Here is a 21,374-nt window from a genome sequence, read left to right on the forward strand (position 1 = left end):
AACCTGAAACAAATCAGTAAAATATACTTTCTGAATTCTAGATATTTATTTTGCACAACTATTAGTTTTTGTCTTTCGTGCCCCCGTTTCACACACAGAAAATGAGCTATCACCTTTTGCTTTGTCGCTTGCTAGTGTGAACATATTGTGACGGGATAAACATTATATAATCTTTACTATTTAGGCATAGTGTGTAGTATGTGGTTTATGGACAAGGCACAGAAAACCCACATAAAATATTTTTATTTTCCATGGATAGTGTAGAATTTCATTCTTCCACCAGAGAGGGCAAAATTTGTAAATCTTACATTCAGTAGCTTTAATAAGACAAAATTATGATTCATCTCCACACTATTATGAATGTATTTGTGGATAATTCAATACATGTTAAAGATGGAAGTCATGTTTACACATTTATATGCAGCGTACACACACTGTCAGTGAAATTTTACCTGGTGGAGCTGTTGTTGTTAATGTATCTGTATGAGAGACAGAAAGAGAGAGAGAGAGAGAGAGAGAGAGAGACAAAAGAACTGTGAAAATTAATCAACATTTTCTGACCAATCAGAATGCAGAATTCAACAACACTGTAGGATAAACATGATTATACAGTATACATTACACTATGTTCGTGTCAACTCAGAGAAAAAGAAGAAAATAATGACCTGTAAATTGAAAAGCCCAGCGTCCAGGGATATTGACGTTACTAGATGAAGATAGCTCAGAGGAATAGTTTACTGGAATGGTGACGAAACTGCTGTTCTCCATGCCATAGCCAGCCTAGAAAGATCAAATTTAAATCAAACAGATTCCACACATCATGATAAATACATAAGTGAATTTCCAGACAGTTTTGTCCCTTACAAAAAAGTCACATGAACTTCACGTGTGAATAATCCATAATTTTATGTGAAATTTACACGTGGTGTTTAGAAACTTCACGTTATGCTTCAGACATTTTTCATATGTACTGCATGTGTGTTTTTATTTTTCACATGTGATTTTTACAGATGATTCACTTGTTCTTTATTTATGTGGCTCTTACACATTTTGTTGATTTTCTACATGTGATTATTACAGTAGAAATATATATGTGACCATGAAGCTCTTACCAGCCAGTAAGAGGAGTAAATAGAAGGAATGGTCCCATAGTTCATCAGGACGAAAGAGCGACCTCCACCATCCGAGGCCAAGACGACTTGAAGTGATGCACCCTGACAGAGAAGGAAGATTTGATTAATATTGTGCGCTTTAGAGTCTAAAGACTGAACCGTCTGTATTGACTCTTACTGGGAAAGAAGCAAATTCAAGTGGCACATTTTCCCAAGTGGAGACAAAGACCCAGGAAGCAGAAAAGTAAGCATAAGGGAACATCCTGTTAATTTCTTGGTTAGCTTGAGCTATAAGAGGCCCGCTTGTGGCCTGCTCGTAGGTCCATCTTCCTCCTTGGTCAGCATCCAGATCAGTCCACAGTGGAGCAATGATGTCTTTGCCTAGATATCGGTTGGGTACTTCGTCATCGACATTTGGGACGAAGAAAGCCACATAACCATCCATACTCAGCTGAGAGAGAAAAAATACAAATTATTCATCTACCAGCATGGAGACGGCAGATAGCACAGAGAAGATAGGACAAAAGTTTGTTACGCATCATTAAGATATCCATCAAATAATAGAAATAGACACACTCGCACACACACACACGAATATACACCTCCCACACATACAAAGTCAAAATCACATACATTTCACATGTAATTATATAAGTGATATGGGATTACATGTGAAAAACTTGTGAAAGTGCATTTCAGCTTCCTGTTTTTGTACTTACATAGAGCTGATAGTATGTTTTTCCAGCGTACTTGAACGCTTGGTCCAGCTGAATGGTTTGATATTGTCCATCACTCAGGTAAAGTTGTGTAGCTCCAGGTCCCACTTGAAACAAAGATGAACCTGAAACAAATGAGTAAAATATACTTTCTGAATTCTAGATATTTATTTTGCACAACTATTAGTTTTTGTCTTTCGTGCCCCCGTTTCACACACAGAAAATGAGCTATCACCTTTTGCTTTGTCGCTTGCTAGTGTGAACATATTGTGACGGGATAAACATTATATAATCTTTACTACTTAGGCATAGTGTGTAGTATGCTGTTTATAGACAAGGCACAGAAAACCCACATAAAACATTTTTATTTTCCATGGATAGTGTAGAATTGCATTGTTCTACCAGAGAGGGCAAAATTTGTAAATCTTACATTCAGTAGCTTTAATAAGACAAAATTATGATTCATCTCCACACTATTATCAATGTATTTGTGGAGATTTCAAAACATCTAAAAGATGATAGTCATGTTTACACATTTATATGCAGCATACACACACTGTCAGTGAAATTATACCTGTTGGAAATATTGTTGTTGATGTATCTGTATGAGAGACAGAGAGAGAAAGAGAGAGAGAGAGAGAGAGAGAGAGAGAGACAAAAGAACTGTGAAAATTAATCAACATTTTCTGACCAATCAGAATCCAGAATTCAACAACACTGTAGGATAAACATGATTATACAGTACACATTACATTTTGTTCTTGTCAACTCAAAGAAAAAGAAGAAAATAATGACCTGTAAATTGAAAAGCCCAGCGTCCAGGGATATTGACGTTACTAGATGATGACAGCTCAGAGGGATAGTTTACTGGAATGGTGACGAAACTGCTGTACTCCATGCCATAGCCAGCCTAGAAAGATCAAATTTAAATTAAACAGATTCCACTCCTCATGACAAATCTGTGAGAAGTGAATTTCCAGACAGAAAAATGTCAAATGAGCTTCACATGTTAACAATCCATCATTCATTGTGTGAAATTTACACATTTTTCAGAATCTTCACATGTTATGTTTCACACATTTTATTTCATATGTGATTTTTACAGATGATTCACTTGTTTTTTATATGAGGTTCTTACACATTTGTTGATTTTTTACATGTGATTGTTATAGTAGAAAAATATATATGACCATGAAGCTCTTACCAGCCAGTAAGGGGAGTAAATAGAAGGAATGGTTCCATAGTTCATCAGGACGAAAGAGCGACCTCCACCATCCGAGGCCAAGACGACTTGAAGTGATGCACCCTGACAGAGAAGGAAGATTTGATTAATATTGTGCACTTTAGAGTCTAAAGACTGAACCGTCTGTATTGACTCTTACCTGGAAAGAAGCATATTCAACTGGTACATTTTCCCAAGTGGAGACAAAGACCCAGGAAGCAGAAAAGTAAGCATAAGGGAACATCCTGTTAATTTCTTGGTCAGCTTGAGCTATAAGAGGCCCGCTTGTGGCCTGCTCGTAGGTCCATCTTCCTCCTTGGTCAGCATCCAGATCAGTCCACAGTGGAGCAATGATGTCTTTGCCTAGATATTGGTTGGGTACTTCGTCATCGACATTTGGGACGAAGAAAGCCACATAACCATCCATACTCAGCTGAGAGAGAAAAAATACAAATTATTCATCTACCAGCATGGAGACGGCAGAGAGCACAGAGAAGATATGACAAATGTTTGTTATCCTTCATTAGCAAGTCCATCAAATAATAGACATAGACACACTCACACACACACACACAGCAACAATATCTCCCACACATACAAAGTCAAAATCACATACATTTCACATGTAATTATATAAGTGATATGGGATTACATGTGAAAAACTTGTGAAAGTGCATTTCAGCTTCCTGTTTTTGTACTTACATAGAGCTGATAGTATGTTTTTCCAGCGTACTTGAACGCTTGCTGCAGCTGAATGGTTTGATATTGTCCATCACTCAGGTAAAGTTGTGTAGCTCCAGGTCCCACTTGAAACAAAGATGAACCTGAAACAAATCAGTAAAATATACTTTCTGAATTCTAGATATTTATTTTGCACAACTATTAGTTTTTGTCATTCGTGCCCCCGTTTCACACACAGAAAATGAGCTATCACCTTTTGCTTTGTCGCTTGCTAGTGTGAACATATTGTGACGGGATAAACATTATATAATCTTTACTACTTAGGCATAGTGTGTAGTATGCTGTTTATGGACAAGGCACAGAAAATCCACATAAAATATTTTTATTTTCCATGGATAGTGTAGAATTGCATTGCTCTACCAGAGAGGGCAAAATTTGTAAATCTTACATTCAGTAGCTTTAATAAGACAAAATTATGATTCATCTCCACACTATTATGAATGTATTTGTGGAGATTTCAAAACATCTTAAAGATGGAAGTCATGTTTACACATTTATATGCAGCATACACACACTGTCAGTGAAATTTTACCTGGTGGAGCTGTTGTTGTTAATGGATCTGTATGAGAGAGAGAGAGAGAAAGAGAGAGAGAGAGAGAGAGAGAGAGAGACAAAAGAACTATGAAAATTAATCAACATTTTCTGACCAATCAGAATCCAGAATTCAACAACACTGTGGGATAAACTTGATTATACAGTATACATTACATCACACACAGAAAATGAGCTTTCACCTTTTGCTTTGTCGCTTGCTAGTGTGAACATATTGTGACGGGATAAACATTATATAATCTTTACTATTTAGGCATTGTGTGTAGTATGCTGTTTATAGACAAGGCACAGAAAACCCACATAAAACATTTCTATTTTCCATGGATAGTGTAGAATTGCATTGTTCTGCCAGTGAGGGCAAAATTTGTAAATCTTACATTCAGCAGCTTTAATAAGACAAAATTATGATTCATCTCCACACTATTATGAATGTATTTGTGGAGATTTCAAAACATGTTAAAGATGGCCGCATACACACACTGTCAGTGAAATTTTACCTGTTGGAAATATTGTTGTTGATGTATCTGAATGAGAGACAGAAAGAGAGAGAGAGAGAGAGAGACAAAAGAACTGTGAAAATTAATCAACATTTTCTGACCAATCAGAATCCAGAATTCAACAACACTGTGGGATAAACTTGATTATACAGTACACATTACATTGTGTTCTTGTCAACTCAGAGAAAAAGAAGAAAATAATGACCTGTAAATTGAAAAGCCCAGCGTCCAGGGATATTGACGTTACTAGATGAAGACAGCTCAGAGGGATAGTTTACTGGAATGGTGACAAAACTGCTGTACTCCATGCCATAGCCAGCCTAGAAAGATCAAATTTAAATTAAACAGATTCCACTCCTCATGACAAATCTGTGAGAAGTGAATTTCCAGACAGAAAAATGTCAAATGAGCTTCACATGTTAACAATCCATCATTCATTGTGTGAAATTTACACATTTTTCAGAAACTTCACATGTTATGTTTCACACATTTTATTTCATATGTGATTTTTACAGATGATTCACTTGTTTTTTATATGAGGTTCTTACACATTTGTTGATTTTTTACATGTGATTGTTATAGTAGAAAAATATATATGACCATGAAGCTCTTACCAGCCAGTAAGGGGAGTAAATAGAAGGAATGGTTCCATAGTTCATCAGGACGAAAGAGCGACCTCCACCATCCGAGGCCAAGACGACTTGAAGTGATGCACCCTGACAGAGAAGGAAGATTTGATTAATATTGTGCACTTTAGAGTCTAAAGACTGAACCGTCTGTATTGACTCTTACCTGGAAAGAAGCATATTCAACTGGTACATTTTCCCAAGTGGAGACAAAGACCCAGGAAGCAGAAAAGTAAGCATAAGGGAACATCCTGTTAATTTCTTGGTCAGCTTGAGCTATAAGAGGCCCGCTTGTGGCCTGCTCGTAGGTCCATCTTCCTCCTTGGTCAGCATCCAGATCAGTCCACAGTGGAGCAATGATGTCTTTGCCTAGATATTGGTTGGGTACTTCGTCATCGACATTTGGGACGAAGAAAGCCACATAACCATCCATACTCAGCTGAGAGAGAAAAAATACAAATTATTCATCTACCAGCATGGAGACGGCAGAGAGCACAGAGAAAACATGACAAATGTTTGTTATCCTTCATTAGCAAGTCCATCAAATAATAGACATAGACACACTCACACACACACACACAGCAACAATATCTCCCACACATACAAAGTCAAAATCACATACATTTCACATGTAATTATATAAGTGATATGGGATTACATGTGAAAAACTTGTGAAAGTGCATTTCAGCTTCCTGTTTTTGTACTTACATAGAGCTGATAGTATGTTTTTCCAGCGTACTTGAACGCTTGCTGCAGCTGAATGGTTTGATATTGTCCATCACTCAGGTAAAGTTGTGTCGCTCCAGGTCCCACTTGAAACAAAGATGAACCTGAAACAAATGAGTAAAATATACTTTCTGAATTCTAGATATTTATTTTGCACAACTATTAGTTTTTGTCTTTCGTGCCCCCGTTTCACACACAGAAAATGAGCTATCACCTTTTGCTTTGTCGCTTGCTAGTGTGAACATATTGTGACGGGATAAACATTATATAATCTTTACTACTTAGGCATAGTGTGTAGTATGCTGTTTATGGACAAGGCACAGAAATCCCACATAAAATATTTTTATTTTCCATGGATAGTGTAGAATTGCATTGTTCTACCAGAGAGGGCAAAATTTGTAAATCTTACATTCAGTAGCTTTAATAAGACAAAATTATGATTCATCTCCACACTATTATGAATGTATTTGTGGATAATTCAATACATGTTAAAGATGGAAGTCATGTTTACACATTTATATGCAGCATACACACACTGTCAGTGAAATTTTACCTGGTGGAGCTGTTGTTGTTAATGGATCTGTATGAGAGACAGAAAGAGAGAGAGAGAGAGAGAGAGAGAGAGACAAAAGAACTGTGAAAATTAATCAACATTTTCTGACCAATCAGAATGCAGAATTCAACAACACTGTAGGATAAACATGATTATACAGTATACATTACACTATGTTCGTGTCAACTCAGAGAAAAAGAAGAAAATAATGACCTGTAAATTGAAAAGCCCAGCGTCCAGGGATATTGACGTTACTAGATGAAGACAGCTCAGAGGGATAGTTTACTGGAATGGTAACGAAACTGCTGTTCTCCATGCCATAGCCAGCCTAGAAAGATCAAATTTAAATTAAACAGATTCCACACCTTACTATAAATATATAAGTGAATTTCCAGACAATTCACTGTCTCCATACATTTTTGTCCCATACAAAAAAGTCAAATGAACTGCATGTGTGAATAATCCAAGATTTATATGTGAAATTTTCACGTGGTATGTAGAAACTTCACAGGATATATTTCACACATTTTCAATATGTACTGCATTTAAATCAAATTTAAATTAAATAGATTCCACACCTCATGACAAATCTGTGAGAAGTGAATTTCCAGACAGAAAAATGTCAAATGAGCTTCACATGTTAACAATCCATCATTCATTGTGTGAAATTTACACATTTTTTAGAAACATCACATGTTATGTTTCACACATTTTATTTCACATGTGATTTTTATAGATGATTCACTTGTTTATTATATGTGGCTCTCACACATTTATTGATTTTCTACATGTGATTATTACAGTAGAAATATATATGTGACCATCAAGCTCTTACCAGCCAGTGAGGGGAGGGAATAGAAGGAATGGTCCCATAGTTCATCAGGACGAAAGAGCGACCTCCACCATCCGAGGCCAAGACGACTTGAAGTGATGCACCCTGACAGAGAAGGAAGATTTGATTAATATTGTGCACTTTAGAGTCTAAAGACTGAACCGTCTGTATTGACTCTTACCTGGAATGGAACATATTCAAGTGGTACATTTTCCCAAGTGGAGACAAAGACCCAGGAAGCAGAAAAATAAGCATAAGGGAACATTCTGTTAATTTCTTGGTCAGCTTGAGCTATAAGAGGCCCGCTTGTGGCCTGCTCGTAGGTCCATCTTCCTCCTTGGTCAGCATCCAGATCAGTCCACAGTGGAGCAATGATGTCTTTGCCTAGATATTGGCTGGGTAGTTCAGCATCGATATATGGGACGAAGAAAGCCACATAACCATCCATACTCAGCTGAGAGAGAAAAAATACAAATTATTCATCTACCAGCGTGGAGACGGCAGAGAGCACAGAGAAGATAGGACAAAAGTTTGTTACGCTTCATTAAGATATCCATCAAATAATAGAAATAGACACACTCACACACACACACGCAAATACACCTCCCACACATACAAAGTCAAAATCACATACATTTCACATGTAATTATATAAGTGATATGGGATTACATGTGAAAAACTTGTGAAAGTGCATTTCAGCTTCCTGTTTTTGTACTTACATTGAGCTGATAGTATGTTTTTCCAGCGTACTTGAACGCTTGCTGCAGCTGAATGGTTTGATATTGTCCATCACTCAGGTAAAGTTGTGTAGCTCCAGGTCCCACTTGAAACAAAGATGAACCTGAAACAAATGAGTAAAATATACTTTCTGAATTCTAGATATTTATTTTGCACAACTATTAGTTTTTGTCTTTCGTGCCCCCGTTTCACACACAGAAAATGAGCTATCACCTTTTGCTTTGTCGCTTGCTAGTGTGAACATATTGTGACGGGATAAACATTATATAATCTTTACTACTTAGGCATTGTGTGTAGTATGCTGTTTATGGACAAGGCACAGAAATCCCACATAAAATATTTTTATTTTCCATGGATAGTGTAGAATTGCATTGTTCTACCAGAGAGGGCAAAATTTGTAAATCTTACATTCAGTAGCTTTAATAAGACAAAATTATGATTCATCTCCACACTATTATGAATGTATTTGTGGATAATTCAATACATGTTAAAGATGGAAGTCATGTTTACACATTTATATGCAGCGTACACACACTGTCAGTGAAATTTTACCTGGTGGAGCTGTTGTTGTTAATGGATCTGTATGAGAGACAGAAAGAGAGAGAGAGAGAGAGAGAGAGAGAGAGAGACAAAAGAACTGTGAAAATTAATCAACATTTTCTGACCAATCAGAATGCAGAATTCAACAACACTGTAGGATAAACATGATTATACAGTATACATTACACTATATTCGTGTCAACTCAGAGAAAAAGAAGAAAATAATGACCTGTAAATTGAAAAGCCCAGCGTCCAGGGATATTGACGTTACTAGATGAAGATAGCTCAGAGGAATAGTTTACTGGAATGGTAACGAAACTGCTGTTCTCCATGCCATAGCCAGCCTAGAAAGATCAAATTTAAATTAAACAGATTCCACACCTTACTATAAATATATAAGTGAATTTCCAGACAATTCACTGTCTCCATACATTTTTGTCCCATACAAAAAAGTCAAATGAACTGCATGTGTGAATAATCCAAGATTTATATGTGAAATTTACACGTGGTATGTAGAAACTTCACAGGATATATTTCACACATTTTCAATATGTACTGCATTTAAATCAAATTTAAATTAAATAGATTCCACACCTCATGACAAATCTGTGAGAAGTGAATTTCCAGACAGAAAAATGTCAAATGAGCTTCACATGTTAACAATCCATCATTCATTGTGTGAAATTTACACATTTTTTAGAAACATCACATGTTATGTTTCACACATTTTATTTCACATGTGATTTTTATAGATGATTCACTTGTTTATTATATGTGGCTCTCACACATTTATTGATTTTCTACATGTGATTATTACAGTAGAAATATATATGTGACCATGAAGCTCTTACCAGCCAGTGAGGGGAGGGAATAGAAGGAATGGTCCCATAGTTCATCAGGACGAAAGAGCGACCTCCACCATCCGAGGCCAAGACGACTTGAAGTGATGCGCCCTGACAGAGAAGGAAGATTTGATTAATATTGTGCACTTTAGAGTCTAAAGACTGAACCGTCTGTATTGACTCTTACCTGGAATGGAACATATTCAAGTGGTACATTTTCCCAAGTGGAGACAAAGACCCAGGAAGCAGAAAAATAAGCATAAGGGAACATCCTGTTAATTTCTTGGTCAGCTTGAGCTATAAGAGGCCCGCTTGTGGCCTGCTCGTAGGTCCATCTTCCTCCTTGGTCAGCATCCAGATCAGTCCACAGTGGAGCAATGATGTCTTTGCCTAGATATTGGCTGGGTAGTTCAGCATCGATATATGGGACGAAGAAAGCCACATAACCATCCATACTCAGCTGAGAGAGAAAAAATACAAATTATTCATCTACCAGCATGGAGACGGCAGATAGCACAGAGAAGATAGGACAAAAGATTGTTACGCTTCATTAAGATATCCATCAAATAATAGAAATAGAAACACACACACACACACAGCAAATACACCTCCCACACATACAAAGTCAAAATCACATACATTTCACATGTAATTATATAAGTGATATGGGATTACATGTGAAAAACTTGTGAAAGTGCATTTCAGCTTCCTGTTTTTGTACTTACATAGAGCTGATAGTATGTTTTTCCAGCGTACTTGAACGCTTGCTGCAGCTGAATGGTTTGATATTGTCCATCACTCAGGTAAAGTTGTGTTGCTCCAGGTCCCACTTGAAACAAAGATGAACCTGAAACAAATCAGTAAAATATACTTTCTGAATTCTAGATATTTATTTTGCACAACTATTAGTTTTTGTCTTTCGTGCCCCCGTTTCACACACAGAAAATGAGCTACGACCTTTTGCTTTGTCGCTTGCTAGTGTGAACATATTGTAACGGGATAAACATTATATAATCTTTACTACTTAGGCATTGTGTGTAGTATGTGGTTTATGGACAAGGCACAGAAATCCCACATAAAACATTTCTATTTTCCATAGATAGTGTAGAATTTCATTGTTCTGCCAGTGAGGGAAAAATTTGTAAATCTTACATTCAGTAGCTTTAATAACACAAAATTATGATTCATCTCCACACTATTATGAATGTATTTGTGGAGATTTCAAAACATGTTAAAGATGGAAGTCATGTTTACACATTTATATGCAGCATACACACACTGTCAGTCAAATTTTACCTGGTGGAGCTGTTGTTGTTAATGGATCTGTATGAGAGAGAGAGAGAGAAAGAGAAAGAGAGGGAGAGAGAGAGACAAAAGAACTATGAAAATTAATCAACATTTTCTGACCAATCAGAATCCAGAATTCAGCAACACTGTGGGATAAACTTGATTATACAGTATACATTACATCACACACAGAAAATGAGCTATCACCTTTTGCTTTGTCGCTTGCTAGTGTGAACATATTGTGACGGGATAAACATTATATAATCTTTACTATTTAGGCATTGTGTGTAGTATGCTGTTTATGGACAAGGCACAGAAAACCCACATAAAACATTTTTATTTTCCATGGATAGTGTAGAATTGCATTGTTCTACCAGTGAGGGCAAAATTTGTAAATCTTACATTCAGTAGCTTTAATAAGACAAAATTATGATTCATCTCCACACTATTATCAATGTATTTGTGGAGATTTCAAAACATCTAAAAGATGGAAGTCATGTTTACACATTTATATGCAGCATACACACACTGTCAGTGAAATTATACCTGTTGGAAATATTGTTGTTGATGTATCTGTATGAGAGACAGAGAGAGAAAGAGAGAGAGAGAGAGAGAGAGAGAGACAAAAGAACTGTGAAAATTAATCAACATTTTCTGACCAATCAGAATCCAGAATTCAACAACAATGTGGGATAAACATGATTATACAGTATATATTACATTGTGTTCTTGTCAACTGAAAGAAAAAGAAGAAAATAATGACCTGTAAATTGAAAAGCCCAGCGTCCAGGGATATTGACGTTACTAGATGACGACAGCTCAGAGGGATAGTTTACTGGAATGGTGACAAAACTGCTGTACTCCATGCCATAGCCAGCCTAGAAAGATCAAATTTAAATTAAACAGATTCCACTCCTCATGACAAATCTGTGAGAAGTGAATTTCCAGACAGAAAAATGTCAAATGAGCTTCACATGTTAACAATCCATCATTCATTGTGTGAAATTTACACATTTTTCAGAATCTTCACATGTTATGTTTCACACATTTTATTTCATATGTGATTTTTACAGATGATTCACTTGTTTTTTATATGAGGTTCTTACACATTTGTTGATTTTTTACATGTGATTGTTATAGTAGAAAAATATATATGACCATGAAGCTCTTACCAGCCAGTAAGGGGAGTAAATAGAAGGAATGGTTCCATAGTTCATCAGGACGAAAGAGCGACCTCCACCATCCGAGGCCAAGACGACTTGAAGTGATGCACCCTGACAGAGAAGGAAGATTTGATTAATATTGTGCGCTTTAGAGTCTAAAGACTGAACCGTCTGTATTGACTCTTACCTGGAAAGAAGCATATTCAACTGGTACATTTTCCCAAGTGGAGACAAAGACCCAGGAAGCAGAAAAATAAGCATAAGGGAACATCCTGTTAATTTCTTGGTCAGCTTGAGCTATAAGAGGCCCGCTTGTGGCCTGCTCGTAGGTCCATCTTCCTCCTTGGTCAGCATCCAGATCAGTCCACAGTGGAGCAATGATGTCTTTGCCTAGATATCGGTTGGGTACTTCGTCATCGACATTTGGGACGAAGAAAGCCACATAACCATCCATACTCAGCTGAGAGAGAAAAAATACAAATTATTCATCGACCAGCATGGAGACGGCAGAGAACACATAGGAAACACGACAAAAGATTGTTACGCTTCATTAAGATATCCATCAAATAATAGAAATAGAAACACACACACACACAGCAAATACACCTCCCACACATACAAAGTCAAAATCACATACATTTCACATGTAATTATATAAGTCATATGGGATTACATGTGAAAAACTTGTGAAAGTGCATTTCAGCTTCCTGTTTTTGTACTTACATAGAGCTGATAGTATGTTTTTCCAGCGTACTTGAACGCTTGCTGCAGCTGAATGGTTTGATATTGTCCATCACTCAGGTAAAGTTGTGTTGCTCCAGGTCCCACTTGAAACAAAGATGAACCTGAAACAAATGAGTAAAATATACTTTCTGAATTCTAGATATTTATTTTGCACAACTATAAGTTTTTGTCATTCGTGCCTCCGTTTCACACACAGAAAATGAGCTACGACCTTTTGCTTTGTCGCTTGCTAGTGTGAACATATTGTAACGGGATAAACATTATATAATCTTTACTACTTAGGCATTGTGTGTAGTATGTGGTTTATGGACAAGGCACAGAAAACCCACATAAAATATTTTTATTTTCCATAGATAGTGTAGAATTTCATTGTTCTGCCAGTGAGGGAAAAATTTGTAAATCTTACATTCAGTAGCTTTAATAACACAAAATTATGATTCATCTCCACACTATTATGAATGTATTTGTGGAGATTTCAAAACATGTTAAAGATGGAAGTCATGTTTACACATTTATATGCAGCATACACACACTGTCAGTCAAATTTTACCTGGTGGAGCTGTTGTTGTTAATGGATCTGTATCAGAGACAGAGAGAGAAAGAGAAAGAGAGGGAGAGAGAGAGACAAAAGAACTATGAAAATTAATCAACATTTTCTGACCAATCAGAATCCAGAATTCAGCAACACTGTGGGATAAACTTGATTATACAGTATACATTACATCACACACAGAAAATGAGCTATCACCTTTTGATTTGTCGCTTGCTAGTGTGAACATATTGTGACGGGATAAACATTATATAATCTTTACTATTTAGGCATAGTGTGTAGTATGCTGTTTATGGACAAGGCACAGAAAACCCACATAAAACATTTCCATTTTCCATGGATAGTGTAGAATTGCATTGTTCTGCCAGTGAGGGCAAAATTTGTAAATCTTACATTCAGTAGCTTTAATAAGACAAAATTATGATTCATCTCCACACTATTATCAATGTATTTGTGGAGATTTCAAAACATCTAAAAGATGGAAGTCATGTTTACACATTTATATGCAGCATACACACACTGTCAGTGAAATTATACCTGTTGGAAATATTGTTGTTGATGTATCTGTATGAGAGACAGAGAGAAAGAGAGAGAGAGAGAGAGAGAGAGAGAGAGAGACAAAAGAACTGTGAAAATTAATCAACATTTTCTGACCAATCAGAATCCAGAATTCAACAACAATGTGGGATAAACATGATTATACAGTATATATTACATTGTGTTCTTGTCAACTGAAAGAAAAAGAAGAAAATAATGACCTGTAAATTGAAAAGCCCAGCGTCCAGGGATATTGACGTTACTAGATGATGACAGCTCAGAGGGATAGTTTACTGGAATGGTGACAAAACTGCTGTACTCCATGCCATAGCCAGCCTAGAAAGATCAAATTTAAATTAAACAGATTCCACTCCTCATGACAAATCTGTGAGAAGTGAATTTCCAGACAGAAAAATGTCAAATGAGCTTCACATGTTAACAATCCATCATTCATTGTGTGAAATTTACACATTTTTCAGAATCTTCACATGTTATGTTTCACACATTTTATTTCATATGTGATTTTTACAGATGATTCACTTGTTTTTTATATGAGGTTCTTACACATTTGTTGATTTTTTACATGTGATTGTTATAGTAGAAAAATATATATGACCATGAAGCTCTTACCAGCCAGTAAGAGGAGTAAATAGAAGGAATGGTTCCATAGTTCATCAGGACGAAAGAGCGACCTCCACCATCCGAGGCCAAGACGACTTGAAGTGATGCACCCTGACAGAGAAGGAAGATTTGATTAATATTGTGCGCTTTAGAGTCTAAAGACTGAACCGTCTGTATTGACTCTTACCTGGAAAGAAGCATATTCAACTGGTACATTTTCCCAAGTGGAGACAAAGACCCAGGAAGCAGAAAAGTAAGCATAAGGGAACATCCTGTTAATTTCTTGGTCAGCTTGAGCTATAAGAGGCCCGCTTGTGGCCTGCTCGTAGGTCCATCTTCCTCCTTGGTCAGCATCCAGATCAGTCCACAGTGGAGCAATGATGTCTTTGCCTAGATATCGGTTGGGTACTTCGTCATCGACATTTGGGACGAAGAAAGCCACATAACCATCCATACTCAGCTGAGAGAGAAAAAATACAAATTATTCATCGACCAGCATGGAGACGGCAGATAGCACAGAGAAAACATGACAAAAGATTGTTACGCTTCATTAAGATATCCATCAAATAATAGAAATAGAAACACACACACACACAGCAAATACACCTCCCACACACACAAAGTCAAAATCACATACATTTCACATGTAATTATATAAGTGATATGGGATTACATGTGAAAAACTTGTGAAAGTGCATTTCAGCTTCCTGTTGTTGTACTTACATAGAGCTGATAGTATGTTTTTCCAGCGTACTTGAACGCTTGCTGCAGCTGAATGGTTTGATATTGTCCATCACTCAGGTAAAGTTGTGTCGCTCCAGGTCCCACTTGAAACAAAGATGAACCTGAAACAAATGAGTAAAATATACTTTCTGAATTCTAGATATTTATTTTGCACAACTATTAGTTTTTGTCTTTCGTGCCCCCGTTTCACACACAGAAAATGAGCTATCACCTTTTGCTTTGTCGCTTGCTAGTGTGAACATATTGTGACGGGATAAACATTATATAATCTTTACTACTTAGGCATAGTGTGTAGTATGTGGTTTATGGACAAGGCACAGAAAACCCACATAAAATATTTTTATTTTCCATGGATAGTGTAGAATTTCATTGTTCTGCCAGAGAGGGCAAAATTTGTAAATCTTACATTCAGTAGCTTTAATAAGACAAAATTATGATTCATCTCCACACTATTATGAATGTATTTGTGGATAATTCAATACATGTTAAAGATGGAAGTCATGTTTACACATTTATATGCAGCATACACACACTGTCAGTGAAATTTTACCTGGTGGAGCTGTTGTTGTTAATGGATCTGTATGAGAGAGAGAGAGAGAAAGAGAGAGAGAGAGAGAGAGAGAGAGAGACAAAAGAACTATGAAAATTAATCAACATTTTCTGACCAATCAGAATCCAGAATTCAACAACACTGTGGGATAAACTTGATTATACAGTATACATTACATCACACACAGAAAATGAGCTTTCACCTTTTGCTTTGTCGCTTGCTAGTGTGAACATATTGTGACGGGATAAACATTATATAATCTTTACTATTTAGGCATTGTGTGTAGTATGCTGTTTATAGACAAGGCACAGAAAACCCACATAAAACATTTCTATTTTCCATGGATAGTGTAGAATTGCATTGTTCTGCCAGTGAGGGCAAAATTTGTAAATCTTACATTCAGCAGCTTTAATAAGACAAAATTATGATTCATCTCCACACTATTATGAATGTATTTGTGGAGATTTCAAAACATGTTAAAGATGGCCGCATACACACACTGTCAGTGAAATTTTACCTGTTGGAAATATTGTTGTTGATGTATCTGAATGAGAGACAGAAAGAGAGAGAGAGAGAGAGAGACAAAAGAACTGTGAAAATTAATCAACATTTTCTGACCAATCAGAATCCAGAATTCAACAACACTGTGGGATAAACTTGATTATACAGTACACATTACATTGTGTTCTTGTCAACTCAGAGAAAAAGAAGAAAATAATGACCTGTAAATTGAAAAGCCCAGCGTCCAGGGATATTGACGTTACTAGATGAAGACAGCTCAGAGGGATAGTTTACTGGAATGGTGACAAAACTGCTGTACTCCATGCCATAGCCAGCCTAGAAAGATCAAATTTAAATTAAACAGATTCCACTCCTCATGACAAATCTGTGAGAAGTGAATTTCCAGACAGAAAAATGTCAAATGAGCTTCACATGTTAACAATCCATCATTCATTGTGTGAAATTTACACATTTTTCAGAATCTTCACATGTTATGTTTCACACATTTTATTTCATATGTGATTTTTACAGATGATTCACTTGTTTTTTATATGAGGTTCTTACACATTTGTTGATTTTTTACATGTGATTGTTATAGTAGAAAAATATATATGACCATGAAGCTCTTACCAGCCAGTAAGGGGAGTAAATAGAAGGAATGGTTCCATAGTTCATCAGGACGAAAGAGCGACCTCCACCATCCGAGGCCAAGACGACTTGAAGTGATGCACCCTGACAGAGAAGGAAGATTTGATTAATATTGTGCACTTTAGAGTCTAAAGACTGAACCGTCTGTATTGACTCTTACCTGGAAAGAAGCATATTCAACTGGTACATTTTCCCAAGTGGAGACAAAGACCCAGGAAGCAGAAAAGTAAGCATAAGGGAACATCGTGTTAATTTCTTGGTCAGCTTGAGCTATAAGAGGCCCGCTTGTGGCCTGCTCGTAGGTCCATCTTCCTCCTTGGTCAGCATCCAGATCAGTCCACAGTGGAGCAATGATGTCTTTGCCTAGATATTGGTTGGGTACTTCGTCATCGACATTTGGGACGAAGAAAGCCACATAACCATCCATACTCAGCTGAGAGAGAAAAAATACAAATTATTCATCTACCAGCATGGAGACGGCAGATAGCACAGAGAAGATAGGACAAAAGTTTGTTACGCATCATTAAGATATCCATCAAATAATAGAAATAGACACACTCACACACACACACACACAGCAAATACACCTCCCACACATACAAAATCAAAATCACATACATTTCACATGTAATTATATAAGTGATATGGGATTACATGTGAAAAACTTGTGAAAGTGCATTTCAGCTTCCTGTTTTTGTACTTACATAGAGCTGATAGTATGTTTTTCCAGCGTACTTGAACGCTTGCTGCAGCTGAATGGTTTGATATTGTCCATCACTCAGGTAAAGTTGTGTCGCTCCAGGTCCCACTTGAAACAAAGATGAACCTGAAACAAATGAGTAAAATATACTTTCTGAATTCTAGATATTTATTTTGCACAACTATTAGTTTTTGTCTTTCGTGCCCCCGTTTCACACACAGAAAATGAGCTATCACCTTTTGCTTTGTCGCTTGCTAGTGTGAACATATTGTGACGGGATAAACATTATATAATCTTTACTACTTAGGCATTGTGTGTAGTATGCTGTTTATGGACAAGGCACAGAAATCCCACATAAAATATTTTTATTTTCCATGGATAGTGTAGAATTTCATTCTTCCACCAGAGAGGGCAAAATTTGTAAATCTTACATTCAGTAGCTTTAATAAGACAAAATTATGATTCATCTCCACACTATTATGAATGTATTTGTGGAGATTTCAAAACATGTTAAAGATGGAAGTCATGTTTACACATTTATATGCAGCATACACACACTGTCAGTCACATTTTACCTGGTGGAGCTGTTGTTGTTGTATCTGTATGACAGAGAAAGAGAGAGAGAGAGAGAGAGAGAGGGAGAGAGAGAGAGAGAGAAAATATCAGTAAAATATAATCAGTAAAATATAACCTCTGAATTCTACATCTTCATTTTGCTATAAGTTACAAAACCTTCACCTGGTGGGTCTGTTGTTGTTGATGAATCTGTATGAGAGACAGAGAGAAACACAAGAACCAAGGCAGAAAATTATTGATATTTATTTGTTATTAATATAGCAAGCAATTTCTGCTACTTCCTTCTAAGCTTTATTTTTCTTCGTCATCTCTCTAAACATATTTAATGGGAGGTCATGTATGACAGGATAAAATGAAACAATGGTTATAAGTTTTTCTTCCATTTGTGTGCATCAAACAGTAAATGGGAACTAAAGCTGGAAATGGAGGATTGTTGGACCAAATCCATCATGGAATTGGTTCGAAGATCATTCAAGCTAATAATTTGGATTTTTTACTGAACTGCTTCATACCTAATTTGCAAAGAATTGAGAAAATCTTAAGGCCAATATCACATTTCCAGCTCAGTGTCATACACATAGAAAATCTATCATCTTTCACTTTGTCACTCACTAGTATGAACATAGCATGACTGGATAAACTTCCAAATTAAATTAGGAAAATCATATATATAATGATATAATGGGTGGATGGAATGTTCCCACATTTATACATACACACAATGTCTTTGAAACTTTACCTGATGTAATTGGTTGTATATATGCAGTTTGTATTTAAAAATGTATCAGATCTCATATTTTTAAGGAGAATATAATGGGTGGATGTAATGTTCACATGTTTATATACCTGATGTAGTAATTTGTACTGTTGTTGCCCCACCTAATATTATAGAGAAAGAGAGAGAGAGAGAGAGAGAGAGAGATTTGATAAGAATATTAATTAATTATCTTTTTCTTACTTTTTTGGAGGCCATCGTGTGATGGGAAGAGAGCATCATTTAAGAACTCCACCGAGTTCTTAGCTGTAAGCTCTGATTGGTTTTTCAGCACATTGGCCCTGTGCATTCCCTAAACCACTACTGGTGATAGCAAGCTAAAAAGTTCAGTAGCACCAAGAAAAGTGTTGTAGCACACATTTAAAAACATATTATTAAAAAAAAATAAATTGCCTGTACATAATTTTGGTTCATACATTCATATCTGTCATATCGGTGGAGACGATTGCAGTTGCAGGCAAAGATAGTTGCAGGCAAAAAGTAGCAGACAATCCAAAAACATGAAACAAGTTCAGTATCAAAAAACAGGCAGAGAATTAGGCGATCAGCAAACAGCACAATTTAGACAAAAATCAAAATTGAAAAAAAAAAAAAACAGGAACCAGAACATGTTCAAAACCAGAATATCAAACTCAGAGAATAAGGCTTGGTAAGACGTAAGACAGGCAAGGATATAATGAGTGTTACTTCGCAATTTATTGAATGTTTAATGTTGTATTGCTTTATATATATATATATATTGTTGTGTGTTTGATGGGAACCATGTGAGTGCAATCAATTGTGTGGCGAGCAGGAGCATGTAGGCTGGGCTGGATTCAAACCCAGACCTCTGTATACAGGAGAGCTGGGCAAACTGAGTGAGTCACAACCAATACTCTAGAGCTAGAACCCAAGTGCAGAGCAGATAAGGAGGACCAACAGAAACCACCAAAAAGGAAAACAAATAATAAGCTCAGGCCAACACATTCTGCACTTGTTATGGAGAATATAAAGAAACCGAAAAAGCACTCTCCTAAAATACACAAATTAAAGATCACCCGGAATCAGATCCAAACTAACAACTTCTGGAAGACTGAAATCAATGGGGAACTGGGCTTAATTATGAACATGAGACCAGACACTGACCCTTGCTACAGAGAGTTAACCAGGAAGCAAAAGTTTTTTGTTCCCCTTCAGGAACTCGAGCTGCGTTGAAACGCTATGGGAACGCCTTCAGCGTGACCGCGCTCTGAATCACGTGTGTAATCAGTCCAATGGATGGGCGAGACGTCACGGGCGGGGTGACGTAGCGACCCGGAAGCATAAAAGCCCGAGCGGCAAGCGCCACGCTAGCTTTCTGTCATTCAGCAAGCGCTCTATGTCATATTGTTTGTCCATTGTTTGTCTATTTTGTGTTGTCTGAGGCATGCCTAAGGCCAAGGACAAATCCAAACATAAGGGCGAGAGCAGACAGCATTTTAGGCTGTGTGTTCCTCCCTGCCCACGTTATATTATGGGCGGGGATACACACAATCTTTGGATGTCTGCTTGGGAGCAGAGCACGCAGAGTCGGCTCTCGAGGGAGCCGGCTGGTCGCATTGCGAGCGTTTGCCGCTGCGCGCGCTTCGCTCCCGGAAGGCTCTCTTTGAGGAGGGAGCCTTCATTCGCGTACCTCGCGGTGCCGGCCACGCTTCTGCCGAGGCAAAGCGGCGGTTGCGCTCGTGGGGCTTGCAGATGGACCTGGCGGAGGGAATGGAGACTGGCGAGTCCCTTTCTCCTTCCTCACCCTCCAGGTTTAGGCTAGGTGAGTGCTTCCTGCGTAGTAAACCGCCACCTCCACACCAGAGCCTGCCTTTTTTCCCTGACCTCCACACAGAGGTGTCAAGGTTATGTTTTGGATGAGCACGGGGAGATGCCGTCTGAGCACGTGACAGAGCTCAGGCGGGCCGCTGATCTTTCTCTCCGTGCCACCAAGGAGACCGCTCGTGCTATTGGCCCGGTCTATGGCAGTCCTGGTGGCGGCGGAGAGACACCTCTGGCTGACCCTGTCCGACATGAAAGAGAGGGACAGGGTCGTTCTTATGGACACAGGAAGTTCCTGAGGTTCGCTGGCGCCCTCTGGTCTGTTCGGCGACGCTGTTAGCTCCATCGTCGACAGGTACCAGCAGGCTCGTACGCAGGCGGCGTTCCAGCAGGTGGGACCGGGAGTCTCGGCGGCGCTTTGGGCCCGGTCCCTCTGACATGAAGATGGATCTGAGGACCGTTCTTTTGTCGAGGAGGGCTGCGGCTAAGAAGCCCTGA

The 21,374-nt window shown here is 37.6% G+C and overlaps 1 protein-coding gene across 1 annotated transcript in view; it reads right to left on the minus strand.

The window, feature by feature from the left end:
- The window catches only part of LOC113547504 (uncharacterized), a 39,434-nt gene that overhangs the window by 8,462 nt on the left and 9,598 nt on the right, over positions 1-21,374 (minus strand). Inside the window, exons 3-44 of the mRNA XM_053238978.1 lie at positions 19,166-19,198; positions 18,482-18,508; positions 18,319-18,342; positions 17,748-17,869; positions 17,204-17,476; positions 17,026-17,127; positions 16,617-16,731; positions 16,412-16,438; positions 15,895-15,921; positions 15,324-15,445; positions 14,788-15,060; positions 14,610-14,711; positions 14,201-14,315; positions 13,980-14,006; positions 13,443-13,469; positions 12,872-12,993; positions 12,336-12,608; positions 12,158-12,259; positions 11,749-11,863; positions 11,532-11,558; positions 10,995-11,021; positions 10,424-10,545; positions 9,886-10,158; positions 9,708-9,809; positions 9,086-9,200; positions 8,869-8,895; positions 8,298-8,419; positions 7,759-8,031; positions 7,581-7,682; positions 6,959-7,073; positions 6,746-6,772; positions 6,175-6,296; positions 5,633-5,905; positions 5,455-5,556; positions 5,046-5,160; positions 4,841-4,867; positions 4,324-4,350; positions 3,753-3,874; positions 3,211-3,483; positions 3,033-3,134; positions 2,624-2,738; positions 2,403-2,429 (exon numbers count right to left, since the gene is read on the minus strand). Coding sequence (XP_053094953.1) covers positions 2,403-2,429; positions 2,624-2,738; positions 3,033-3,134; positions 3,211-3,483; positions 3,753-3,874; positions 4,324-4,350; positions 4,841-4,867; positions 5,046-5,160; positions 5,455-5,556; positions 5,633-5,905; positions 6,175-6,296; positions 6,746-6,772; positions 6,959-7,073; positions 7,581-7,682; positions 7,759-8,031; positions 8,298-8,419; positions 8,869-8,895; positions 9,086-9,200; positions 9,708-9,809; positions 9,886-10,158; positions 10,424-10,545; positions 10,995-11,021; positions 11,532-11,558; positions 11,749-11,863; positions 12,158-12,259; positions 12,336-12,608; positions 12,872-12,993; positions 13,443-13,469; positions 13,980-14,006; positions 14,201-14,315; positions 14,610-14,711; positions 14,788-15,060; positions 15,324-15,445; positions 15,895-15,921; positions 16,412-16,438; positions 16,617-16,731; positions 17,026-17,127; positions 17,204-17,476; positions 17,748-17,869; positions 18,319-18,342; positions 18,482-18,508; positions 19,166-19,198 — 4,665 coding nt within the window. The remainder of the gene's footprint in view (positions 1-2,402; positions 2,430-2,623; positions 2,739-3,032; positions 3,135-3,210; positions 3,484-3,752; positions 3,875-4,323; positions 4,351-4,840; positions 4,868-5,045; positions 5,161-5,454; positions 5,557-5,632; positions 5,906-6,174; positions 6,297-6,745; positions 6,773-6,958; positions 7,074-7,580; positions 7,683-7,758; positions 8,032-8,297; positions 8,420-8,868; positions 8,896-9,085; positions 9,201-9,707; positions 9,810-9,885; positions 10,159-10,423; positions 10,546-10,994; positions 11,022-11,531; positions 11,559-11,748; positions 11,864-12,157; positions 12,260-12,335; positions 12,609-12,871; positions 12,994-13,442; positions 13,470-13,979; positions 14,007-14,200; positions 14,316-14,609; positions 14,712-14,787; positions 15,061-15,323; positions 15,446-15,894; positions 15,922-16,411; positions 16,439-16,616; positions 16,732-17,025; positions 17,128-17,203; positions 17,477-17,747; positions 17,870-18,318; positions 18,343-18,481; positions 18,509-19,165; positions 19,199-21,374) is intronic.

This window comes from Pangasianodon hypophthalmus, chromosome 12 (assembly GCF_027358585.1).
Source record: "Pangasianodon hypophthalmus isolate fPanHyp1 chromosome 12, fPanHyp1.pri, whole genome shotgun sequence".
NCBI classification, from domain to species: Eukaryota; Metazoa; Chordata; class Actinopteri; order Siluriformes; family Pangasiidae; genus Pangasianodon; species Pangasianodon hypophthalmus.